This window comes from Pituophis catenifer, unplaced genomic scaffold (genome assembly GCF_029215685.1).
Source record: "Pituophis catenifer annectens isolate HBS135680 unplaced genomic scaffold, rPitCat1.0.hap2 SCAF_12, whole genome shotgun sequence".
NCBI lineage: Eukaryota > Metazoa > Chordata > Lepidosauria > Squamata > Colubridae > Pituophis > Pituophis catenifer.
Genome location: NW_027256892.1, coordinates 1,745,820 through 1,766,727, shown reverse-complemented (window position 1 = coordinate 1,766,727; position 20,908 = coordinate 1,745,820). Strand labels below are relative to the sequence as shown.

General features: G+C 44.5%; 1 protein-coding gene across 4 annotated transcripts in view; it reads right to left on the bottom strand.

The window, feature by feature from the left end:
* Window positions 1–20,908, bottom strand: part of PLEKHA2 (pleckstrin homology domain containing A2) — a 110,441-nt gene that overhangs the window by 26,352 nt on the left and 63,181 nt on the right. For all 4 annotated transcript variants that reach the window (XM_070952467.1, XM_070952464.1, XM_070952463.1 and 1 more), the window contains exons 5-6: window positions 20,195–20,292; window positions 9,745–9,852 (exon numbers count right to left, since the gene is read on the bottom strand). In XM_070952467.1, coding sequence (XP_070808568.1) covers window positions 9,745–9,852; window positions 20,195–20,292 — 206 coding nt within the window. The remainder of the gene's footprint in view (window positions 1–9,744; window positions 9,853–20,194; window positions 20,293–20,908) is intronic.

Sequence of the window (20,908 nt, the reverse complement as noted above, 5' to 3'; positions counted from 1 at the left end):
GTACTGCATCCAGTTTTTGTCACCACACTATAAAAAAGATGTTGAGGCTCTAGAAAGAGTGCAGAGAAGAGCAACCAGGATGATGAGGGGACTGGAGGCTAAAACATACAATGAACGGTTGCAGGAACTGGGCATGGCTAGTCTAGTGAAGAGAAGGACCACGGGAGTCATGATAGCAGTCTTCCAATATTTGAAGGGCTCTCATAGAGAGGAGGGGGTCAAGCTATTTTCCAAATCACCTTTCCGGCCATCAGAGGGCCTCTGGAGCCTGGGGAGGCCATTTTCGCCCTCACGGTGGCTTGAGAAAAGCCTCCAGAGCCTGGGGAGGGCAAAAATGTGGTGCAGGAGGCCAACTAGGCAATGTCCACCATGGCCACGCCCACACAGCAGCCAGGCAGAGAACCCCTTTCTAAAATTTTTGAAGCCACCCCTGCTCTTGATCCTGACACTCGGAGACCTCTCAACTCCCTGTCAGCAAACATTGATGGATAATCTCTCCTCTCCCTTCACCCTCCTTCCCTCTTTTAAAATAACTTCATCTTCTTAATGTTTTAAAATCAGCCAAACAATAGTTCTTTTAAGTAGGAATTACCGGTACCGTAGTAGAGTAACATGAAATGGCAGAGGCATTGTGCTCAGAGGGCTGTGATACCATACATCTCTTAATACATCTCCAGAATGCGGCCGCGCGGGTAGTGACGGGAGCTGCATGGCGCTCCCACATAACACCTCTCCTGCGTGAGCTGCACTGGCTCCCAGTGGTCTTTCGGGTGCGCTTCAAGATGTTGGTCATCACCTTTAAAGCGCTCCATGGCATAGGACCTAGATAGCTTCGAGACCGCCTGCTGCTACCGACGGCCTCCCACCAACCAGTGCGCTCCCACAGAGAGGGCCTCCTTAGGGTGCCATCAGCCAAGCAATGTAGACTGGTGGCCCCCAGAGGGAGGGCCTTCTCTGTGGGGGCACCTGCTCTCTAGAATCAACTGCCCCCAGAGATACGAAGAATTCAAGACCTTGGTGCCTTCCGCCGTGCCCCGAAGACCTTCCTTTTTCAGCAAGCTGGGCTGGCTTAATGTTTTTTAAATGTTTTTAATATGTTTTGTTATTGTTTTTTAACTTTGGGGCCAAATTTATATATATCTTTTTAAATTGCTTTTAATGTTTGTATCTATGTTTTTTACTTTGGCTGTACACCGCCCTGAGTCCTTTGGGAGAAGGGCGGTCTATAAATTTGATAATAAATAAATAAATAAAATATGTCCATGCCAATATTGGTGACTGGGAACTTTACACTATTTGGATATAACATACCATTACATTATGAAAATACCAGTAATAAGAATTAACCAAAGTATCTACAGCCATTATCGTCTTTCTAAAATGGCAGTTATGGGAAGGAACTTTTTTATTAATTTAAATTTATTTTCATTCATCCATTTTTTAGTGCTTCGGTGTTACTTAGATGTCATTTTTTTTGAACAAATGTTCTCTTAAGATTTCTACTGTATTTGTGTTTAACTAGCTATGACAGTTTAAAGGACAGGGATTAGTAAATGTGGTATAACAGAGCAACCAAAAATGGAAGCAGAGTTAAATGTGTCATCAGTTTAGAGTCTTACGTTACCATAAATTATCCAACCTCTCTTGCTTCCACTGATGCTTATCCAGTGCCAATTTAGTACTTAACTTTAGTTGACTAGATTTTTGTTTATAAAAGTAAAGGTAAAGGTTCCCCTCGCACATATGTGCTAGTCGCTCCCGACTCTAGGGGGCAGTGCTCATCTGTTTCGAAGCCAAAGAGCCGGTGCTGTCTGAAGACGTCTCTGTGGTCATGTGGACGGCATGACTCAACGCCAAAGGCGCACAGAACGCTGTGACCTTCCCACCAAAGATGGTCCCTATTTTACTACTTGAATTTTTATGTGCTTTCGAACTGCTGGGTTGGCAGAAGCTGGGACAAGTAACGGGAGCTCACCCCGTTACGCAGCGCTAGGGTTTCGAACCGCTGAACTGCCGACCTTTCGATCGACAAGCTCAGTGTCTTAGCCACTGAGCCACCGCATCCCCTTGTTAAAAACCCCAAGTCTTGTTTGAATAAATCTTCTGTACTGCAACTTAACGAATGGTCCTGATCCTTTGCACCTGACAAGCGGGCATGATATAATAATAATAATAATAATAATAATAATAATAATAATAATAATAATAATAATAATAATAATAATAATAATAATAATAATAATAATAATTTTATTTCTATACCGCCCTTCTCCCGAAGGACTCAGGGCGGTGTACAGCCTATTTAAAAACACAGAAACAAAACAACAATTAAAATTTAAAATCATTAAATAATTAGGCTCCAATTAAAATCCCAGAAATTTAAAATACCCCAATTTAAAACGTTATGTTAATAGCCCAGCCTGGCGGAACAACAGGGTCTTCAGAGCGCAGCGAAACACCCGGAGGTCGGAGATCTTACGTATTTCCGGGGGCAGTTCATTCCACAGGGCTGGGGCTCCCACAGAGAAGGCCCTCCCCCTGGGTGTCGCCAGCCGACATAACTTGGCTGATGGCACCCTGAGGAGACCCTCTCTGTGGGAGCGAACTGGTCGGTGGGAGGCTATTGGTGGCAGAAGTCGGTCTCGAAGGTACCCGGGTCCTATGCCATGGAGCGCTTTAAAGGTGGTAACCAACACCTTGAATCGCACCCGGAAGACCACTGGGAGCCAGTGCAGCTCGCGCAGGAGGGGTGTCACGTGGGCGCACCGAGTTGCACCCATAACCACCCGCGCATTGGGCATTGGGGAGCCAGATGTGATTCATGCCCTGCTTCACATATGTTCAGCCACGGTTCCCATGCAGAACTTGCTCTTACATTTAGTTCCAGACAGACCTGGTTATCCTAAGACCGCCAATTAATTCAATCTACGTCCTTTCTACTTAAAATTCCCAGTTTTTCAAGGAACCCCTGCAGTTCTCCTTTCAACCACAGCTCCATGAATAAACATCATCATGCTCATTAAATTAATCCAAGCTCGCTAAATTATTCCAAGAAAACCTATTTCTTCAGTGCCAGGGCGTGCAACTTCCAATCCCAAATTGCTGCCATTCCTGAAAAAGATGGGTGAGGCCCCTACAGTCTTTACCAAGGATGCTCGTTTTTAATACCATAAAAGAGGAAATGCTGAAATACATGAGGAATAATCTTAGTTGCTCTATTTAATCTATTTAATTACTTGATGTATTTTAATTAAACTTTATTTAATGTAGCTTTTTTTCCTCTGGCCCTACCCTCTTCATGATTCTCTCTCTTCCAAACTTTTTTGAAGTGCAACCCTATGGCCACGTAAAGAAAGCCACGAAATATACCTCCTTGACAGACGAAGGGTAACTTCCTACCTAAAACCGCTTTTCCATTAGGAGGAACCATGGGGAGCATCAAGAAAGTGAAGATGGTGGCCACAACCACAAGGACAAATTACTACTTCCCTGCGCAACATGTGAGGGAAACAAAATGGAAGGACTTCCAGTGAGTACTTGCAGTGGCCATTTTGTCTTTTTTTTTTTTAACCTGCCCCTGTGGACATCTTTGTTTCCTTTATAGCAGTGTTTCTTCATCTTGGCAACTTTAAGATGGGTGGACGTCAACATCCAGAATTCCCCAGCTGGCATGTTGGCTGGGGAACACTGGGAGATGAAGTCCACCCATTTTACAGTTGCCAAGATTGAGAAATACAGTACTATAGCGATCTGCTGGAAGTCACGCAACCAGGAGTGGGCTTCAAAAATGTTAGCAAGGGGTTCTCTGCCTGATTGCTGGGTGGGTGTGGCCTAGTCGGCCTCCTGCACCACAGTGGGGGGGGCATTTTTGCCCTCCCCGGGCTCCGGAGGCTTTCCTCGATCTTCCGGGATGGCGAAAATGGCCTCCCCAGGCTCTGGAGGCCCTCTGGAGGCTGAACTTCCGGTAGGCCCGTTTTTCACCTTCTCTGAGCCTCCGTGTGCACCCTGCACTTACCTGCATCCAAAACGGGCTGTGTGGGGACTCCTGGGAGGGGCGGGGTGGGTGGGGCCAGCCAGAGTGAGATTTGGGGGTTCTCCAAACTGCACAGAATCTTAGCTAGAGGTTCTCCCGAACCTCTGCAAACCCCCAGCAGCCCACCCCTGCACACAACATACCCAGAGTAATTATGGGATTGAAGAAGATGGTAGACCAACTTCAAAACTGTCTATTATCACTTGTTCTCTTTTTTTTAAGACCTCCTTTCCATTTTTGACATCTCCTCTCTATTTTAACTTCTTTCTTGTAGTTTCATTTCTTTCTTTCTTTTTTTCTGTCAACCACTGTCCTTCTGGGAAACCAGAGCAACTCCGTGAATAGGACAAAATAGTTTCTTTATTGTTGATCACCTATTTACAAGAATCTCACCAGCCTGACTGCAATCTCTTGGGAAATGGAAGACAAAAGCTTCAAAAGACTCTTCCTCCTATGGAACGGCTCCAAACTAGACCACCTTTTTACTCCTCCCTCTATACTAGCAGGTGTGTCCATCACAATAAGAAAAAATGATCTAATATATAAACTATGAAAAAAAATCTAGATAGAATCATAGACAAAAGGCTTTGAATTCACTAGATTAAAATCTATGTAGAAACTAACGGTGGATTATACATTATATACCTTAAATCTATATTGTAATGATTATTAATAGATGAAAACGGATGGATACTGGATTAAGACTAATTAATTGTATCAGCACTTTGTCCTATATATATATGTAAGGGAAATACCACTCACACATCATCACAAAATCTCCAGAACCATAAAGCCTACAAACTTGAAATTTGGCACGTATGTTCCTCTTGGCTTCTAGGTGCTCGCTAAGAAAGGATTTTTCGAAACGACCATCAGAGCATTAGTATTTCTTATATTATTATTAACATGCTCTGATGCTAAGGAGTTAGACATTCTACTCCTCCTCCCCACCTGCAAAGAACTCTATTCCAACTGCCACTTGGGTGTGGGCGTGGCCAGCGCATGACTCATCCAGCCTGTGGACTGAGAGTTTGGACATTCTACTTCCCCTCCCCACCTGAAAGGGAGAGAAGGGGATAAGATAGAAGAGGCTTCTGTGGGGCAAGCCTGAGGGAGAGAAGGGGATAGGAGAGGATCAATGGGGTCAGCCTGAGGGAGAGAAGGGGATATGAGAGGATCAATAGGGCCAGCCTGAGGGAGAGGGGGATAAGATAGGAGAGGCCTCTGTGGGGCAAGCCTGAGGGAGAGAAAGGGATAGGAGAGAATCAAGGGGGTCAGCCTGAGAGAGAGAAGGGGGACAGGAGAGGAGAGGCCTCTGTGGGGCAAGCCTGAGGGAGAGAAGAGGATAAGATAGAAGAGGCTTCTGTGGGGCAAGCCTGAGGGAGAGAAAGGGGAGAGGAGAGGATCAATGGGGTCAGCCTGAGGGAGAGAAGGGGGATAGGAGAGGAGAGGCTTCTGTGGGGCAAGCCTGTGGGAGAGAAGGGGAGAGGAGAGGCCGATCATAACTACTCATTAAAGTTCAAGCTTTGACTGTCAATTTATCAAGCCCGATCACATAGTTTTGTAACAAAGCACGGGTATCCAGCTACTAGTATTATATAAAACTAAAAGTGAATTGCTTTCCAAAGCAGTGTACAAAACAGTATACGGAGCCTTATGTCTTGCGTGAATTGATATTTTTCAGCAGAATAGATATGATTGAATGTATTCTGTTGTTCAATGGGGGAAAAAAAGCAGTTGTTTTGATTTCTGGCTGCAGAATTGCCTTCCTGAAAACCTCATTTTTTGCTAGGAAGCAAAGAACCTATTCAATCCTTTAGAGCTGCAAAGCCATGTGGGGAAAATCCACTGAAATCTGTAGTCAGAAAGGGATTAAATCAAGAGAGGAAGCAACTTCTGCATACTTCTTTCTTCCACACCTCCAAGAATTAATCATGTTACTGCTAAGGATAAATACCCTGTTTCCCTGAAAATAAGACCCAACCAGAAAATAAGTCCTAGTACAATTTTTCAAGATGCTTGTAATATAAGCCTTACCCCCAAAATAAGCCCCAGTTAAGACTGTCAGCCAGATGGGTGCATTTAGTACCGTATTTCCCCCAAAATAAGCCCCAATGCGTCTTTTGGAGCAAAAATTAATATAGGACCCGGTCTTATTTTCGGGGAAACACGGTATGCAATTTCTCCCTATTTCCAAGATTGCAGAATCATGCATTGCTTGGAAGAGAGAGATTAACATTATTGGTTCCATCCCAATTTTTTTTTAAAAAAAGGCCAAGAGAACAGAGACCCCATTCTTTGAGGGGTGGGGTGGGGTTTCCTCCTGTTTTGAAATTGGGGCAGAATATTTTTCCCAAGAGAATAATGATCAGCAATTACAGAGAAGAAAGAGCCTGAGGAAGAGGCAAAATAAGAATGCAAGGGGAATGGAGAAGGCAGAGAAAACTTACGGATTGAGTTCCAAAAACTGGGGGGAAAAAGTTAGTAAAAATAAGTCCTTTGTGAACTAGTTTTGCTTAAATGGGGGATTGAATAAAGAAATACACTTTCTTTAGGTTATTGATTGGTCAATATTGGAAAAGGGATGATACGCCTACAATTCAAGAATGGACTTTGAAGATGGCCAGTTTTGCAGAAATGGCGAAGATATCAGCATATTTAAAAGACCGGACTCAGGAGACTTATGTATGGGAGTGGAAGAAATGGATAGATTATGTGCAGAATAAATATCAAACTAGGAAGTATCAGATAGCTTTTAGCTGAATGTTGTGTAGAAATGCATAGTATATAGGGGCCAAAATAGCATATTGTTATGTAGAAATGTATAGTGCACAGGGGGGAGAATAGAGGGGTGGTAAAGTATGATATAATATAATGTGGACGGATTTCACCTTGGGGAAGTCATGGGAAGAGGGGAGGGTTAGGGGGGGTTAGGGAGGGATGGGGGGGGAAATGGGGAAAAATTGGTTTTTGTAAAACTTTTTCAATTAAAAAAAAAAGGAAAAAAAAAACCAAGAAATACACTTGAGGGCACAGCTTTTATTATCCGCTACTTTGAAGAAGTAAGTAGGCTTTTCTTCCTTACGTAAATTACCGAAGCGCTTCATGCTTTTTAATAATTCCAGCTTCCAAGATACCAAGAGATGGGCACAATGCTCCACTGTGTAAGCAATGTTGCGTAGCTGGCTCTCTCGGTCAAGACATTAGGCTCCCTGGCCTAGGATGAGCCATAACAAAGACCCTTCTGTCTTAGCCAATGTAGGCCTACGCTCTAGACAGTGGAAAGACACACAAACACTTAGACATCATCTAACAGTCCAAGATGATGACACTTGTCTCTTGTAAAGGACAAGGCAAATGTAGCGTCAAATGCAGACGCTCACAGGCATCCTGCCAGGAACTGAACTTTCCAAAACAGAGATGAAAAGGAAGGACTGGTAAGAGAAAATTGAGCTGGCAAGTGGGGTGAAAGAAGAGGTTGGCTGGTAGATGAGGGGGAAAAATGTAGAAGTTTTAAAAGAAGGAGGGGAATTCCATTACATCAGGATCAGGGTGGATTTGATTTAAATCGAGTTGATTTAAATCATGATTTAAATCACTAGTAAAAAGGCTTGATTTAAATCAACTCGATTTAAAGCATAATTTTTAAAGAGCAACTGTCATCTCTGCTACTCCTCTGACCTGCTGTTGACTCACCGATAGTCCCAGTGTTGCAGAATATACAGCTTCGTGCTATATAACTAAGCTCCGTTTCATGCTGAATAAACTAAATTATTTATGTATCTTAAATAGAAAACTATCTTACGATAGATTTTTACCCCAAAAGTTTTTTATTAAAATAAATTCGATAAAAATCAAAAAAATCCGATTTAAATCAAAAAAATCCGATTTAAATCAAAAAAATCCGATTTAAATAAAAAAAATCTGTTTTTTTTATTTTTTTTAAAAAAAAACCATTGATTTTTATCCACCCTGATCAGGACCAACCATCTTGATTTTTTTTTCATGCCTGCCCCGGGGGCACTCCGGAGACAGCCTGCTGGGAAGCTGCCTTGAAGATGATTTTAAATTCCTTAAAAGGCTTTATGACACAAAGTTTCGCAGGTGTAGGATGGTGCCTTCAACTTTTGATGGATAGAAGGAAGGGTTAGAAAGATGGAGGGAAGGAGAGAAAGAGGAAGGAAGGGAGAAAGAGAGAACGGAAGGGAGGGAGGGAGGAAGGAAAGGGAGAAGAAGAGGGAAGGAGGGAAAGAGGAAGGAAGGGAGGAAGAGAGAACGGAAAGGAGGGAGGAAGGAAGGAAAGGGAGAAGAAGAGGGAGGGAGGGAAAGAGGAAGGAAGGGAGAAAGAGAGAACGGAAGGGAGGGAGGAAGGAAGGAAAGGGAGAAGAAGAGGGAGGGAGGGAAAGAGGAAAGAAGGGAGAAAGAGAGAACGGAAAGGAGGGAGGGAGGAAGGAAGGAAAGGGAGAAGAAGAGGGAGGGAGGGAAAGAGGGAGGGAGGGAGGGAGGGAAGAAAGAAAGAAGGAAGGAAGGAAGGAAGGAAGGAAGGAAGGAAGGAAGGAAGGAAGGAAGGAAAGGGAGAAGATCCTTTCTAAGTTTCTTTCTTTGCCCATTATTCAGCTGTGGGCTAACTCCCCTTTGATCTGATCATTCAGTGTCTCTTTCCTTGGTCTCCCAGGGTCATTTCTACCTACCAAATATCGCACCCAGAAAAGGCCACTTAGAAGCTCAAGAAAAGGTCTTTTCCCAACCCGGATGCAGAAAAATGTTCAACAAAAGAGGCAGAAGGATCCCCCAAGATTCTTCTGCATGCCTCTATCAGAAGCTGCATCCCTTCTCTGCCTCGCTCTTCCACAGCAAAAGGTCTGTTGCTGTGGAATGCCTTGGTAAGGCCACACTTGGAATCCTGCATCCAGTTTTGGTCGCCATGATGTAAAGATGTGGAGACTCTAGAAAGAGTGCAGAGAAGAGCAACAAAGATGATTTGGGGGCTGGAGGCTAAAACATATGAAGAACGGTTGCAGGAACTGGGTATGTCTAGTTTAATGAAAAGAAGGACCAGGGGAGACATGATAGCAGTCTTCCAATATCTCAGAGGCTGCCCCAAAGAAGAGGGAGTCAAGCTATTCTCCAAAGCACCTGAGGGCAGGACAAGAAGCAACGAGTGGAGACTAAGCAAGGAGAGAAGCAACCTACAACGAAGGAGGAATTTCCTGACAGTTAGAACAATTAATCAGTGGAACAACTTGCCTCCAGAGGTTGTGAATGCTTCAACACTGGAAATTTTTAAAAAGATGTTGGATAACCATTTGTCTGAAATGGTGTAGAGTTTCCTGCCTAAGCAGGGTATTTGAACTAAGACCTCCAAGGTCCCTTCCAACTCTGTTATTCCATTCCATTCCGTTCCGTTCCATTCCATTCCATTCCATTCCATTCCATTCCATTCCATTCCATTCCATTCCATCCCATCCCATCCCATCCCATCCCATTCTATCCTGTTCTATTCCATTCCATTCCATTCCACTCCACTCCACTCCACTCCACTCCACTCCACTCCACTCCACTCCACTCCACTCCACTCCACTCCACTCCACTCCACTCCACTATTATTCTATTCTATTCTATTCTATTCTATTCTATTCTATTCTATTCTATTCTATTCTATTCTATTCTATTCTATTCTATTCTTTCTATCCCATCCCATCCTTTCTCACCTGGTTGACAGAGATGGGTGTCTGCACGACAACTCCTCCAATGATTTCAGTCTTATATGGATGCCTTTCCGCTTCTGTGGCTAGTGACAAACTTCCATGCTTTGGTACCTGATGGAGAAAATAGGATAAATTACTGTAAGAGATGACCCAGCTGAGCTCAAGGGCGGGGGTCACCCATCAACAGTTTGGAGTTGCTATGCATTCACAAAAGACCTTGTGAATTCCATTGACTCTTACTTAGCACCAATTTGCCTTGACTATGAGTAGATCAGATTCCTTTTTTTAAAAAAAAAACAAAACGTTTTTTAGTAAGTTATAAAGTATTATAAAATACAAAATACAAAAGTAAATAAAAGAGCAGTGAGGAGGGAGGGGAAAGGGGAAAGAGAAGTGAGGAAAGGTAGGGAAAAGACCAGAAAAGGAAGCATTGACTGTCAACTGTGTTGCAGTAGAATAAGGCAATAGCATCAAATCACAGCTTTTTTCCCTATAATAATATGAACAAGTCATTTCTATAAAGATCTACCAATCTAATCTGTAAAACCCAAAGTTTCATTCTTTTCCACATCAAGCACGAAGTTCAGAATCGGTTTCCACATAGAAACCAAAGTACTTATGTTCTTTTCTTTAATCAAAGTAGTCAGTTTTGCCATTTCTGCCAACTCCATCAACTTCTGCAATCATTCGTCCATGGTAGGAATCGAAGTGTCCTTCCATTTTTGCCCATACAATAGTCTTGCTGCTGTCAACATATATAGTAACAAAGTTCTAAATTTTTTTCTCCAGGTCTTTTTCCATTAAGCCCAAAAGGAAAAATTCTGGTTTTATTTCTATCTCCATTTTCAGGATTTTCTGTGTTAGAGTGTGAATCATACTCCAATTTTTTTTTGCTTTATCACAGAGTAGATCAGATTTTTGTGTATAGATAGCATGAAATATAGGAGCCTGAGTGGCGTAGGAGGCTAATGCCTCCTAAAGGCAGCATTTAACATCCAGCTGCCTGCAATTACTGCGAGTTCAATTCTCCCCAGGCTCAAGGTCGACTCAGCCTTCCATCCTTTCTAAGGTGGGTAAATTGAGGACCCGGTTTGTGGGGGCAATAAGCTGACTTTGTATAAATATACAAAAGTATGAAGGCTATTGCTTAACGCATTGTAAGCCGCCCTGAGTCTCCGGAGAAGGGCGGCATATAAATCAAATAAATAAATAAATAAATAAATAAATAAATAAATAAATAAATAAATAAATAAATAAATAAATAAATAAATAAATTTGTAGTACTTTTGAATTCTATCCTGGCTCCTGGTTTATTGTAAGTTTACATTAGATGCCTCAAACAAATCAGTGGCAACTCAAAATCTGCCAGCATCTTTCTGCAACCTTCCAATAGTCCTGTTTTCTCAGCGATTGTGCTGTACCAATTGCTAGAGATGTCTGAAACAAGCTAGAGTCATTGTAAATGCTCTGAAATAGAAGGAACCCTGAAAATTCAGTTAGATGCTTCATTCAGATTCCCGTGGCCTTTTTTTTCCACCGGCTGAAATACTGGCATCTATACAAACAAGAAGTAACATTTGTTTGCCTGCTAAAAGAAAACATTATATGCCTTTGAAACAAGATCAAATCATTTTGCTCATCTATAAAGATGGGGCTAGAAGGATTTTCCCACCACCCATCTCCTTCCACTTATGACTGTATGACTGTAATTTTGTTGCTTGTATCATTTGTACCCTACGACTACTAACACATAAGGTGTTGTACCTTATGATTCTTGATGAACGTATCTTTTCTTTTATGTACACCGAGAGCGTATGCACCAAAGACAAATTCCTTGTGTGTCCAATCCCACTTGGCCAATAAAAAATTCTATTCTATTCTATTTGTACAGTGGCCATCGGTATAATTTGTAGCATCCAAAGTTATCGATTTTTTTTTTTTAAGCCCCAAATCCTTCCGAGGGAAATTATTGCAAGACATTCTTTTATACTCTCATTCCTTTATTTGGATTCTGCAACAGTTTCATACAGCTTCAATTTCTTGTGATACCTTGGCATTTTAAGAATTCAGTCTGTGCTTGAACATAGAATAATAGAGTTGGAAGGGACATTGGAGGTCTTCTAGTCTAACATCCTGCTTGAGCAGGAGATCCTATAACCGTGATGGCGAACCTATGGCACACGTGCCACAGGTGGCACGCAGAGTCATATCTGTGGGCACGCGAGCGTTGCCCTAGCTCAGCTCCAGTGTGCATGCATGTGCCGGCCAGCTGATTTTTGGGCCTTCCGGGCCCACTGGAAGTCAGAAAACAGGCCATTTCCAGTCTCCGGGGGGACTCTGGAGGGTGGGGAAGGCTGTTTTCACCCTCCCCAGGCTCCAAGAAAGCCTCTGGAGCTTGAGGAGGGCGAAAAATGGACCTACCGGGCCCACTGTGCCATTGCATGCCAAGAGCGGGGATGCACGGGGAGGGGGGCCGCGTGTGAATGCGTGGTGGGTGGGGCGCATTGAATTATGGGTATGGGCATGCAGCGCGTGGCCCCCCTGCGCTCCCCCCGCTTTTGGCACGCGACGGCAAAAAGGTTAGCCATCACTGTCCTATACCATTTGAGACAAATGGTTGTCCAGTCTCTTTTTGAAAGCCTCCAGTGATGGAGCACCCATAACTTCTGAAGGCATCGTTACAAATAAACAGAATGTAATGTTCCACTGGTTGATTGCTCTAACTATCAGGAATTTTCTCCTTAGCTTGCTTCTCCCCTTGGTTACTTTCCATCCATTGTTTCTCATCTTTCCTTTTGATGCTATTGGAAAATCAGTTGACCCCTCGTCTTTGTAGGAGCCCCTCAAATCTTGAAACACTGCTACCATGTCTCCCCTAGTCCTTCTTTTCATTAGGCTAGACATACGCAATTCCTGGAGTCCTTCTTCATATGTTTTAATCTCCAGCCCCCTTATCATCTTTGTTGCTCTTCTCTGCACTCTTTCCAGAGTCTCAACATCTTTTTTGTAGTGTGGTGACCAGAACTGGATGCAGTATTCCAGGTTCGGACCAGGGGTGAAATGCTTCCGGTTCGGACCGGATTGCCTGATCTGGTAGCGATGATGGCAGGTGGTTCGGAGAACCAGTAGCAAAAATCCCCCCCCCCACACCATGCCCAGCTGAGCCACAGGATCATCAGAGGCTTTTTTTTTTTTACTTTTAAAAGCATTTTTTCTACAACCTCTTCCGACGAAAAAATGCTTTTAAAAGTAAAAAAAAAAAAAAGCCTCTGATGATCGCGCAGCTCAGCTGGGATCGTCAGAGGCTTTTCAAAGCATTTTTTTCTGCAACCTCTTGGCTGAAGAGGTGGTAAAAAAAATGCTTTGAAAAGTCTCTGACGATCCCAGCTGAGTTTCCTGATCGGCAGAGAGGTATTTTTTAAAATGCCTCTCTGACGATCCCAGTTGAGTTTACTGATCGGCAGAGGCTTTTCAAAGCATTAGAAAAAATGCTTTGAAAAGTTAAAAAAAAAAAAGGTTGGCCACGCCCACCCAGTCACATTACACCCCCACCAAGCCACGCCCACAGAACCGGTAATAACAAATTTTACATTTCACCCCTGGTTCGGCCATACTAAGGCTTTGTAAAGTGGTACTTTACTTGCTTGCAGGCTAGAGGCCTCCCTGCGCTTACCCGGGAGCCAAAATGGGGGGCGTGGGGACTCCTGGAGGGGGTGGGAAGAGGCGGAGCCATCCAGCAATTTAACTACCGTTTCGCCCGAAACGGCTGAATCCCACCACTGCTTGCAGCCCATTTATAGTTTTCTTAAGATATGAAGAAATTTTCTGCAGGTTATGAAACTCTTTCTGCCTTACTGGCAGATGGCGGGAGAAAAATTTCTCTGGTCATCAGGCTGACATAGGAACAAACTTCAGAGGGAATTATAAAAGAGCGCTGAAGTCACTCAAGACAAACCAAAGTCTCAGAGGACTGATCTGATGGATCATCTTCATATTAAGGTCAATAATATCTCTCAGCACCTTCTCTTCTCCTTCCTTTGAGACTCTGTGGTTGTTGTTTTTTTTCCTATTCCCTCAGCGTAAGCTGCTATATCATTGCAAAAATCACGATGTTGTCATTAATTTGCCTTGTCAAATTTAGCAGCACCCTTACAAATAAACAGAATGTAATAAGCCTCAATCAATGTCCTCGGCTGAAGAAGAAAATAACAGAAGTGTAATCCCAAACAGCTTGCGCCACAATAAATAAATAAATGTCTTTAAAGTTCCATCAGGCTGTTTTGGATTCTGATGCAATTAATGTGGCTTCCGCTTGAGGGAAAAAAAATAAGGTACCACAGAAATAACAGCAGCTATTTCCAATCTGTTTGATTTGTTGGACTACAGCTCCCATCTGTCCCTGCCAATACACCCAACGATGGAGCTGCAAAAAGATGATGGGAGCCAAACTGAGGATGATGGGAGTGGGGAGCTCCACTATGCTATGAGGCCTGTTTGAGAAGAGAAAGCCTCCTTGGATCTGGTCTGTAGAGATTCTCAGTCATGGTGGTCCCGAAGGTGCTTTTTTCGGGAGGCAACTGGACTGTCTTGTTTTTTCTTTTGAAGACGTTTCGCTTCTCATCCAAGAAGCTTCTTCAGCTTCTGACGGGATGGTGGGGAATGGAAGGATTTATACTCCTTGCAGACAGCTGGCCATTTGCATCCTTTTAGAGGGTCGATGAAGCACTTCGACGTTTGTCTGTGTCCTCCTGAATCTGGTATTACACAGAGGTGGGCTTCAAAAATTTTAGCAAGAGGTTCTCTACCCGGTTCCTGGGTGGGCCTCCTGCACCACGGTGGGGTGGGGTGGGTGGGTTTGCCCTCCCCGGCCTCCGGAGGCTTTCCTCAAGCCTTTGGGAGAGTGAAAACGGCCTCCCCAGGCTCCAGAGGCCCTCTGGAGGCCGGAAACGGGCTCAAACTCCTGTTTTTTGCCCTTCCCGAGCCTCTGTGCGCGTCCTGCACTTATCTGCATCCAAAAGGGCCCACGTGGGGACTCCTGGGAAGGGCGGTGTGGGCGGGGCCAGCCAGGAGTGGGATTTGGGGGTTCTCCGAACTGCACAGAATCTTAGCTAGAGGTTCTCACGAACCCTTGCGAACCCTCAACAGCCCACCCCTGGTATTACAGCAAATGTGTACATCTGAGCTTTTCTTTTTAAATAATATTTTAACTTGCCAGCAGTGTTTAAACAGAAGCCTGCAGCTTCTTCCTAGCACTGAGGTGTTTTGCTAGCATGTTCCAAAGTCTTTAGACCACCACGATCCATTCAAGGATGAAAGCTTTTGCTAGAGTTAATACCGCATAATTCAGTGTTAGATCATAAGCCAGTCCTGCGTTAAGGCTAACATCAGAGCCAAGACTCATAAATTACCTAATCCTCTAAAAGGAGCATCTTATTCCATCTTCAGTAACTTGAAGCCAAGTTTTCCTATTATTATCATATTATTATTATTATTATTTTCTCCCTGAGGGACTAAAACATTTGTTTTGCTACAACCATTTTCTTGGAGAGTATGCTGCAGTCAACTTCATATGTAGTAGTCCTGTTTTGATATGTGATCAAAATTCAGGCGCTTGGTGCTTGGCTCTGCAACGCTCTCTACATGGGGCTCCCCTTGAGGAGCACCCGGAGGCTCCAGCTGGTGCAGAATGCAGCCGTGCAGGTGATAATGGGAGCGACGTGGCGCTCCCATGTAACACCTCTCCTGCGCGAGCTGCATTGGCTCCCGGTGGTCTTCCGGGTGCGCTTTAAGGTATTGGTTCATCTTTAAAGTGCTCCATGGCTTAGGGCCAGGATATTTGCGAGACCGCCTGCTGCTACCGATAACCTCCCACCGGCCAATACGCTCTCACAGAGAGGACCTCCTCAGGGTGCCGTCGGTCAGGCAATGTCGGCTGGCGGCCCCCAGGGGGAGAGCCTTCTCTATGGGGGCACCTGCCCTGTGGAACGAGCTGCCTCCTGGAATACGACTGATCCCGGACCTCCGGACCTTCTGTAACGCCCTGAAGACTTATTTATTTCACCAAGCCGGCCTAGCCTAAATGGTTCTTAATTGGGATTTTAAAATTTTATAGACTTGGGGGTTTTAAATTGGGAAGCCAATGATTTAATTCTTTTTAATTATCTTAACTTTTGTATTGTATGTATTTTTAATTTTGGCTGTTCACCGCCCTGAGTCCCTTCTGGGAGAAGTGAGGTATACAAATTAAATTAATTAATAAATAAAAATAAATAAATGGTTCATACTTATGTGGTTGCCATGTCCTGAGCTCATGTGATCCCCTTTTGCGACTGTCTGACAAGCAAAGTCTACGGGAAAGGTAGATTCGCTTAACGACCATGTTGCTAATTGAACAGCTGCAGTGATTCGCTTACCAACTGTGGCAAGAAAGATCATAAAATGGGGCAAAATTCACTTAACAAATGTCTCACTTTGCGACAGAAATGTTGGGCTCAATTGAGGTCATAAGTGGAGGACTACCTGTATTTACACTTGGCAACTGATGCCAGTCTTCCCCAATGACTGAACTATTATCCTGCATGCTTGCTTGCCTTTTTTTTTCTTTCTAATTTCCTGCTCTTGCAGGAAGGCAGAAAGACAAGAGCCTCCCAGGAGTTATAGGGACCAAAGCAACACCATTCATGGCCATTTGCATGGACTTCTGTAGGCCAATTGCACAGCTAGACCTAACAGCAATCTCCTTCTTTCTATGAGCACAGTTCTTGCTTGCCCCTTTTCCATCTGATAGCAGCAATTCACAGCTGCAGTTTGGTGTCTGATGCTGGGTGGATTCTTTCCCTTGGAAAGGCAAAGGGTTGGGCTGGTAAAACTGGCTTTTTATTAGGCTAACACCCAAAAGGTCTCCTTCTGCATCTGATCCAGCATGGAGCATTCTCAAACCACACCGAAGCATCCATGCACCAGTGAAGTTCAAAGCCAACTGAAAATCTGGTACCAAAGCAGTGATGGGAAATGAATCAAGAGCCAAAAACAGAGCTAACCTGCCAAATCAACCTATAGTTCAAGGCTGAAATGTAAAATTCGTTACTACCGGTTCTGTGGGCATGGCTTGGTGGGGGGGGGGTAATGTGACTGGGGGGCGGCGTGGCCAACTTTTTTTTTAAAAAAAAACTTTTCAAAGCATTTTTTCTAATGCTTTGAAAAGCCTCTGCCAATCAGGCAACTCAGCTGGGATCGTCAGAGAGGCTTTTTAAAAAATGCTTTGAAAAGCCTCTGACGATCCCAGCTGAGACGCACGATCATCAGAGGCTTTTTTTTTTTTTTACTTTTAAAAGCATTTTTTCGTCGAAAGAGGTTGTAGAAAAAATGCTTTTAAAAGTAAAAAAAAAAAAAAAAGCCTCTGATGATCGTGCGACGCAGCTGGGCCTAGTGGGGGCGGGGTGCAGGGATTTTTGCTACAGGTTCTCCGAACCACCTGCCGCCATCGCTACAGGATCGGGTGATCTGGTCCGAACCGGGAGCATCAGACGCTTTTTTTTTTTTTTACTTTTAAAAGCATTTTTTCGGCCGAAGAGTTTGTAGAAAAAATGCTTTTAAAAGTAAAAAAAAACAGCCTCTGATGATCACGCGGCTCAGCTGGGCATGGGGGAGGGGGAGGCGCAGGAATTTTTGCTACCGGTTGTCCGAACCACGCGATCGGGTCCGAACCGGGAGCATTTTACCCCTGGTGTGGAGTGCCCACTCCAAGTTTATTACGTGGAATGGAGACATTTCCAACTATTTGTTTCTTTTCCATCATGCAAAATAATCTAAACGCTTTATTATAGCCTTCTGTTCTACCTTGGCAATTAAGTTTGCCAATAGAGTTTTTGTCCCTACAAGAAGTGTGAGGAAAGAGAGGGAAGATAGATAATGCCTTCTCCAGCACTGATTGGCAGCAGAAGACCTGCTTGTCTAGATGGACTTGGTCAAGTCTGGATGTGTATGTTTGGATAATGGTGGATGCTGGGATAGAGACATTAACTACTTGGAAGTTGTTCAGGCGATCAGTCTCTGGTGTGGAGGTTGCTTGAGCTATTTCTGAAAGCAGGTCTACCAATCATCTGGAGCCGTGATGGCGAACCTATGGCAGGCATGCCACAGGTGGCACATGGAGCCATATCTGTGAACATGTGAGCGTTGCCCTAGCTCAGCTCCAGCATGTTGGCCAGATGATTTTTGGGCCTTTTGGGCCCACCGGAAGTCAGGAAACAGGCTGTTTCCGGCTTCCGGAGGGCCTCTGGGGGGTGGGGAAAGCCATTTTCACCCTCCCCAGGCTCCAAGAAAGCCTCTGGGGCCTGGGGAGGGTGAAAAACAGGCCTACCAGTAACCTTTCTGCCGTCACATGCCAAAAGCGGGGGGAGTGCGGAGGGGTTGCGCTCGGGGAGGGTGAAAAACGGGCCTACTGGAAGTTTGGGAAGGTCAGAACTGGTCCTCCCGGAAGCTCGAGAAAAGCCTCTGGAGCCCGGGGAGGGCAAAAACGCCACCCCACCCCCCCGCCATGGTGCAGGAGGCCGACTAGCAGAGAACCCCTTGCTAAAAATTTTGAAGCCCACCGCTGGTGGAGATCCTGCCTTCAACAAAATAAAGGATTGCAGAAGTTGGAGAATACCATCTTTGATGCAAAACAACAACAACAAAAAAGGCAGCAGCTGTCCTTGCGGCTGGCCAACGACAAGTGAAGGATGACATCACACATCTGTGTCCTCCAGAAATGGTTAGTGGAGCATCAGATGAAATGTGTGTATGATCATGATGACTTCCTGTGCTGTATAAGCCCAGCCAATGTTATCTATCAGTTCTGTTTTGGCTTGACTAGCCAAACGTCTCTCCGATTCATCACTCTGGAGTCGCAATTGTGAAAAGTCAAGCTTGGCTAATTCAAAAGGAAGTCACCTGCAGAAACGGGAAGTAAACCTGTAACAGTCTAACTTCTCGTTTCACAAGTGGCCGAGATAGGTTACAACATTGAGCAGTTAGACCAAGCTGTAGGACTCAATTCAGCCAGAAAATTTCACTTTTAACCCAAAGCTCAGATTTGCAAACGAAACACATATTCATGTTCCTCAGGGTCTGAAAAGCCCAAAACATACTCAATTTTCAGATCTGAGCTTTCCATGGGAAATTAGACCAACCTGTATCTCAGAACTGGCGGTAGGCCTCAATTCAGCCAGAAAATGTAACTTTTCACACAGAGCTCAGATTTGCAGAAGAAACACATATTCATGTTCCCCATTGTCTGAAAAACCCAAAACATACTCAATTTTCAGATCTGAGCTTTCCATGGGAAACTAGACCAAGCTGTATCTCAGAACTGGCGGTAGGACTCATTTCAGCCAGAAAACGTCACTTTTGAGACAGAACTCAGTTTTGGAGTTCCAGTCTCACCTGGAAGAAAATACTATTATTTCAGCCCTTCCTTCCATGTTTCAGCGGAAGAATTTTAAACCCTACTTCTCCCCAACAACTGCAAGGGAATTGAATCACGTATGCAGAGGACGAGGGGCAGATAGTAGCCCTAAAGGCAGTTGGTATTCTGGCCTCAAAACCAGGGCCCCACGGAAAATACTAAACAGATGGAAAGAGACAAGATGGACAGTTCTAAGCAGTGGTTTTCTCCAGGGGTGAAATCCAGCAGGTTCTAACTGGTTCTGGAGAACCGGTAGCGGAAATTTCAAGTAGTTCAGAGAACCGGCAAATACAATTTCTGGCTGGCCCCAGAGTGGGGTGGGAATGGAGATTTTGCAGTATCCTTCCCCTGGAGTGGGGTGGGAATGGAGATTTTGCAATATCCTTCTCCTGCCATGCCCACCAAGCCACACCCACAGAACCGGTAGGGAAAAAGTTTGGATTTCACCCCTGGTTTTCTCCATATGGAAGCTTCAACCATGACTGGATTCCAAATTAGGGTTTAACAGATTAACAGAGGTGGAAGGGACCTTGTAGGTCATCTAGTCCAACCCACCACCCAAGCAGGAGACCCTACACAATTTCTGACAAATGGCAGTCCAGTCTCTTCTTGAAAGTCTCAAGTGATTAAGTTCCCACAACTTCCAAAGGCAAGCTGCTCCATTGGTTGATTGTTCTGTCAGAAAATTTCTTCTTATTCCAGGTTGAATCTCTCCTTGTTCAGTTACAGTTACAGTTAGTTAGACTTAGCTTTGATGCCTTGATTGGGGTCATTATCTAAGCTCTCATCCTCTTTTGTAATTTATCCTGCCAGTTCCTCCTAATTTCCACCCGTATCCCCATTCCCGGCACAAAGCCGATCCAATTCCTGAAAAGAATTCACAAGGAGACCAGCCGTAAGATAACAACCCTCATCCAGATAAAACAACCTTCTCTCTCTCTTCCACTGAGGATGTTTTAGTGGAAGACTGCTTGGGAAGCCCAGCTGATGCAAGAGAAGACCTACCGTAATCTTGCTGGCGGTGTTCAATGCTTCCACCCAGTCTTGGAGATCTTTTTGGTCATTTGCTTGCAAGACATAGCGCTGAGACAAGGCGTTGATAACTGCAGATATAAAAGATCATGGTCAAGAGCTGTGCATCACTTCAAAGAGGGTGCATGGTTGTCCTCAGTAGCCACCTCCCAGATTCTACTGTGTTTCCCCGAAAATAAGACCCTGTCTTATATTTTTATTGCCACCAAAAAAGGCCCCAGGTCTTATTTTCGGGGGATGTCATCCACTGACTAACCTCACCTGCGCGCGTCACCTCCGGCCTCCTTTTTGCTTTCAGAGGCCTTCAGGAACTTCTTCTTCTGCGGCCGGCAACGCTTTCCTGAAGGCTTCTGCAGCTGATAACAACACTCCAAATCAATCTGTAGCTTTGTTATCAGCTACAGAGGCCTTCGGGAAAGCTTTGCCAGCCTTGCCAGCTGCATCCTGGAGTGGGTGGGATCTTAATTAGGGCTTATTTTGGGGGTAGGCCCCCCCTAAGTGGTGTTGTTCTATACAAAGCTGGCTTATTGCCCCCACAATCCGGGTCCTCAATTTACCTACCTCGAAAGGATGGAAGGCTGAGTCAACCTTGAGCCTGGTGAGATTTGAACTCGCACTAATTGCAGGCAGCTGGCAGCTAAGTGCTAGCACTTAACAGCACTTAGTCCACTGCATCACCGAAATGCC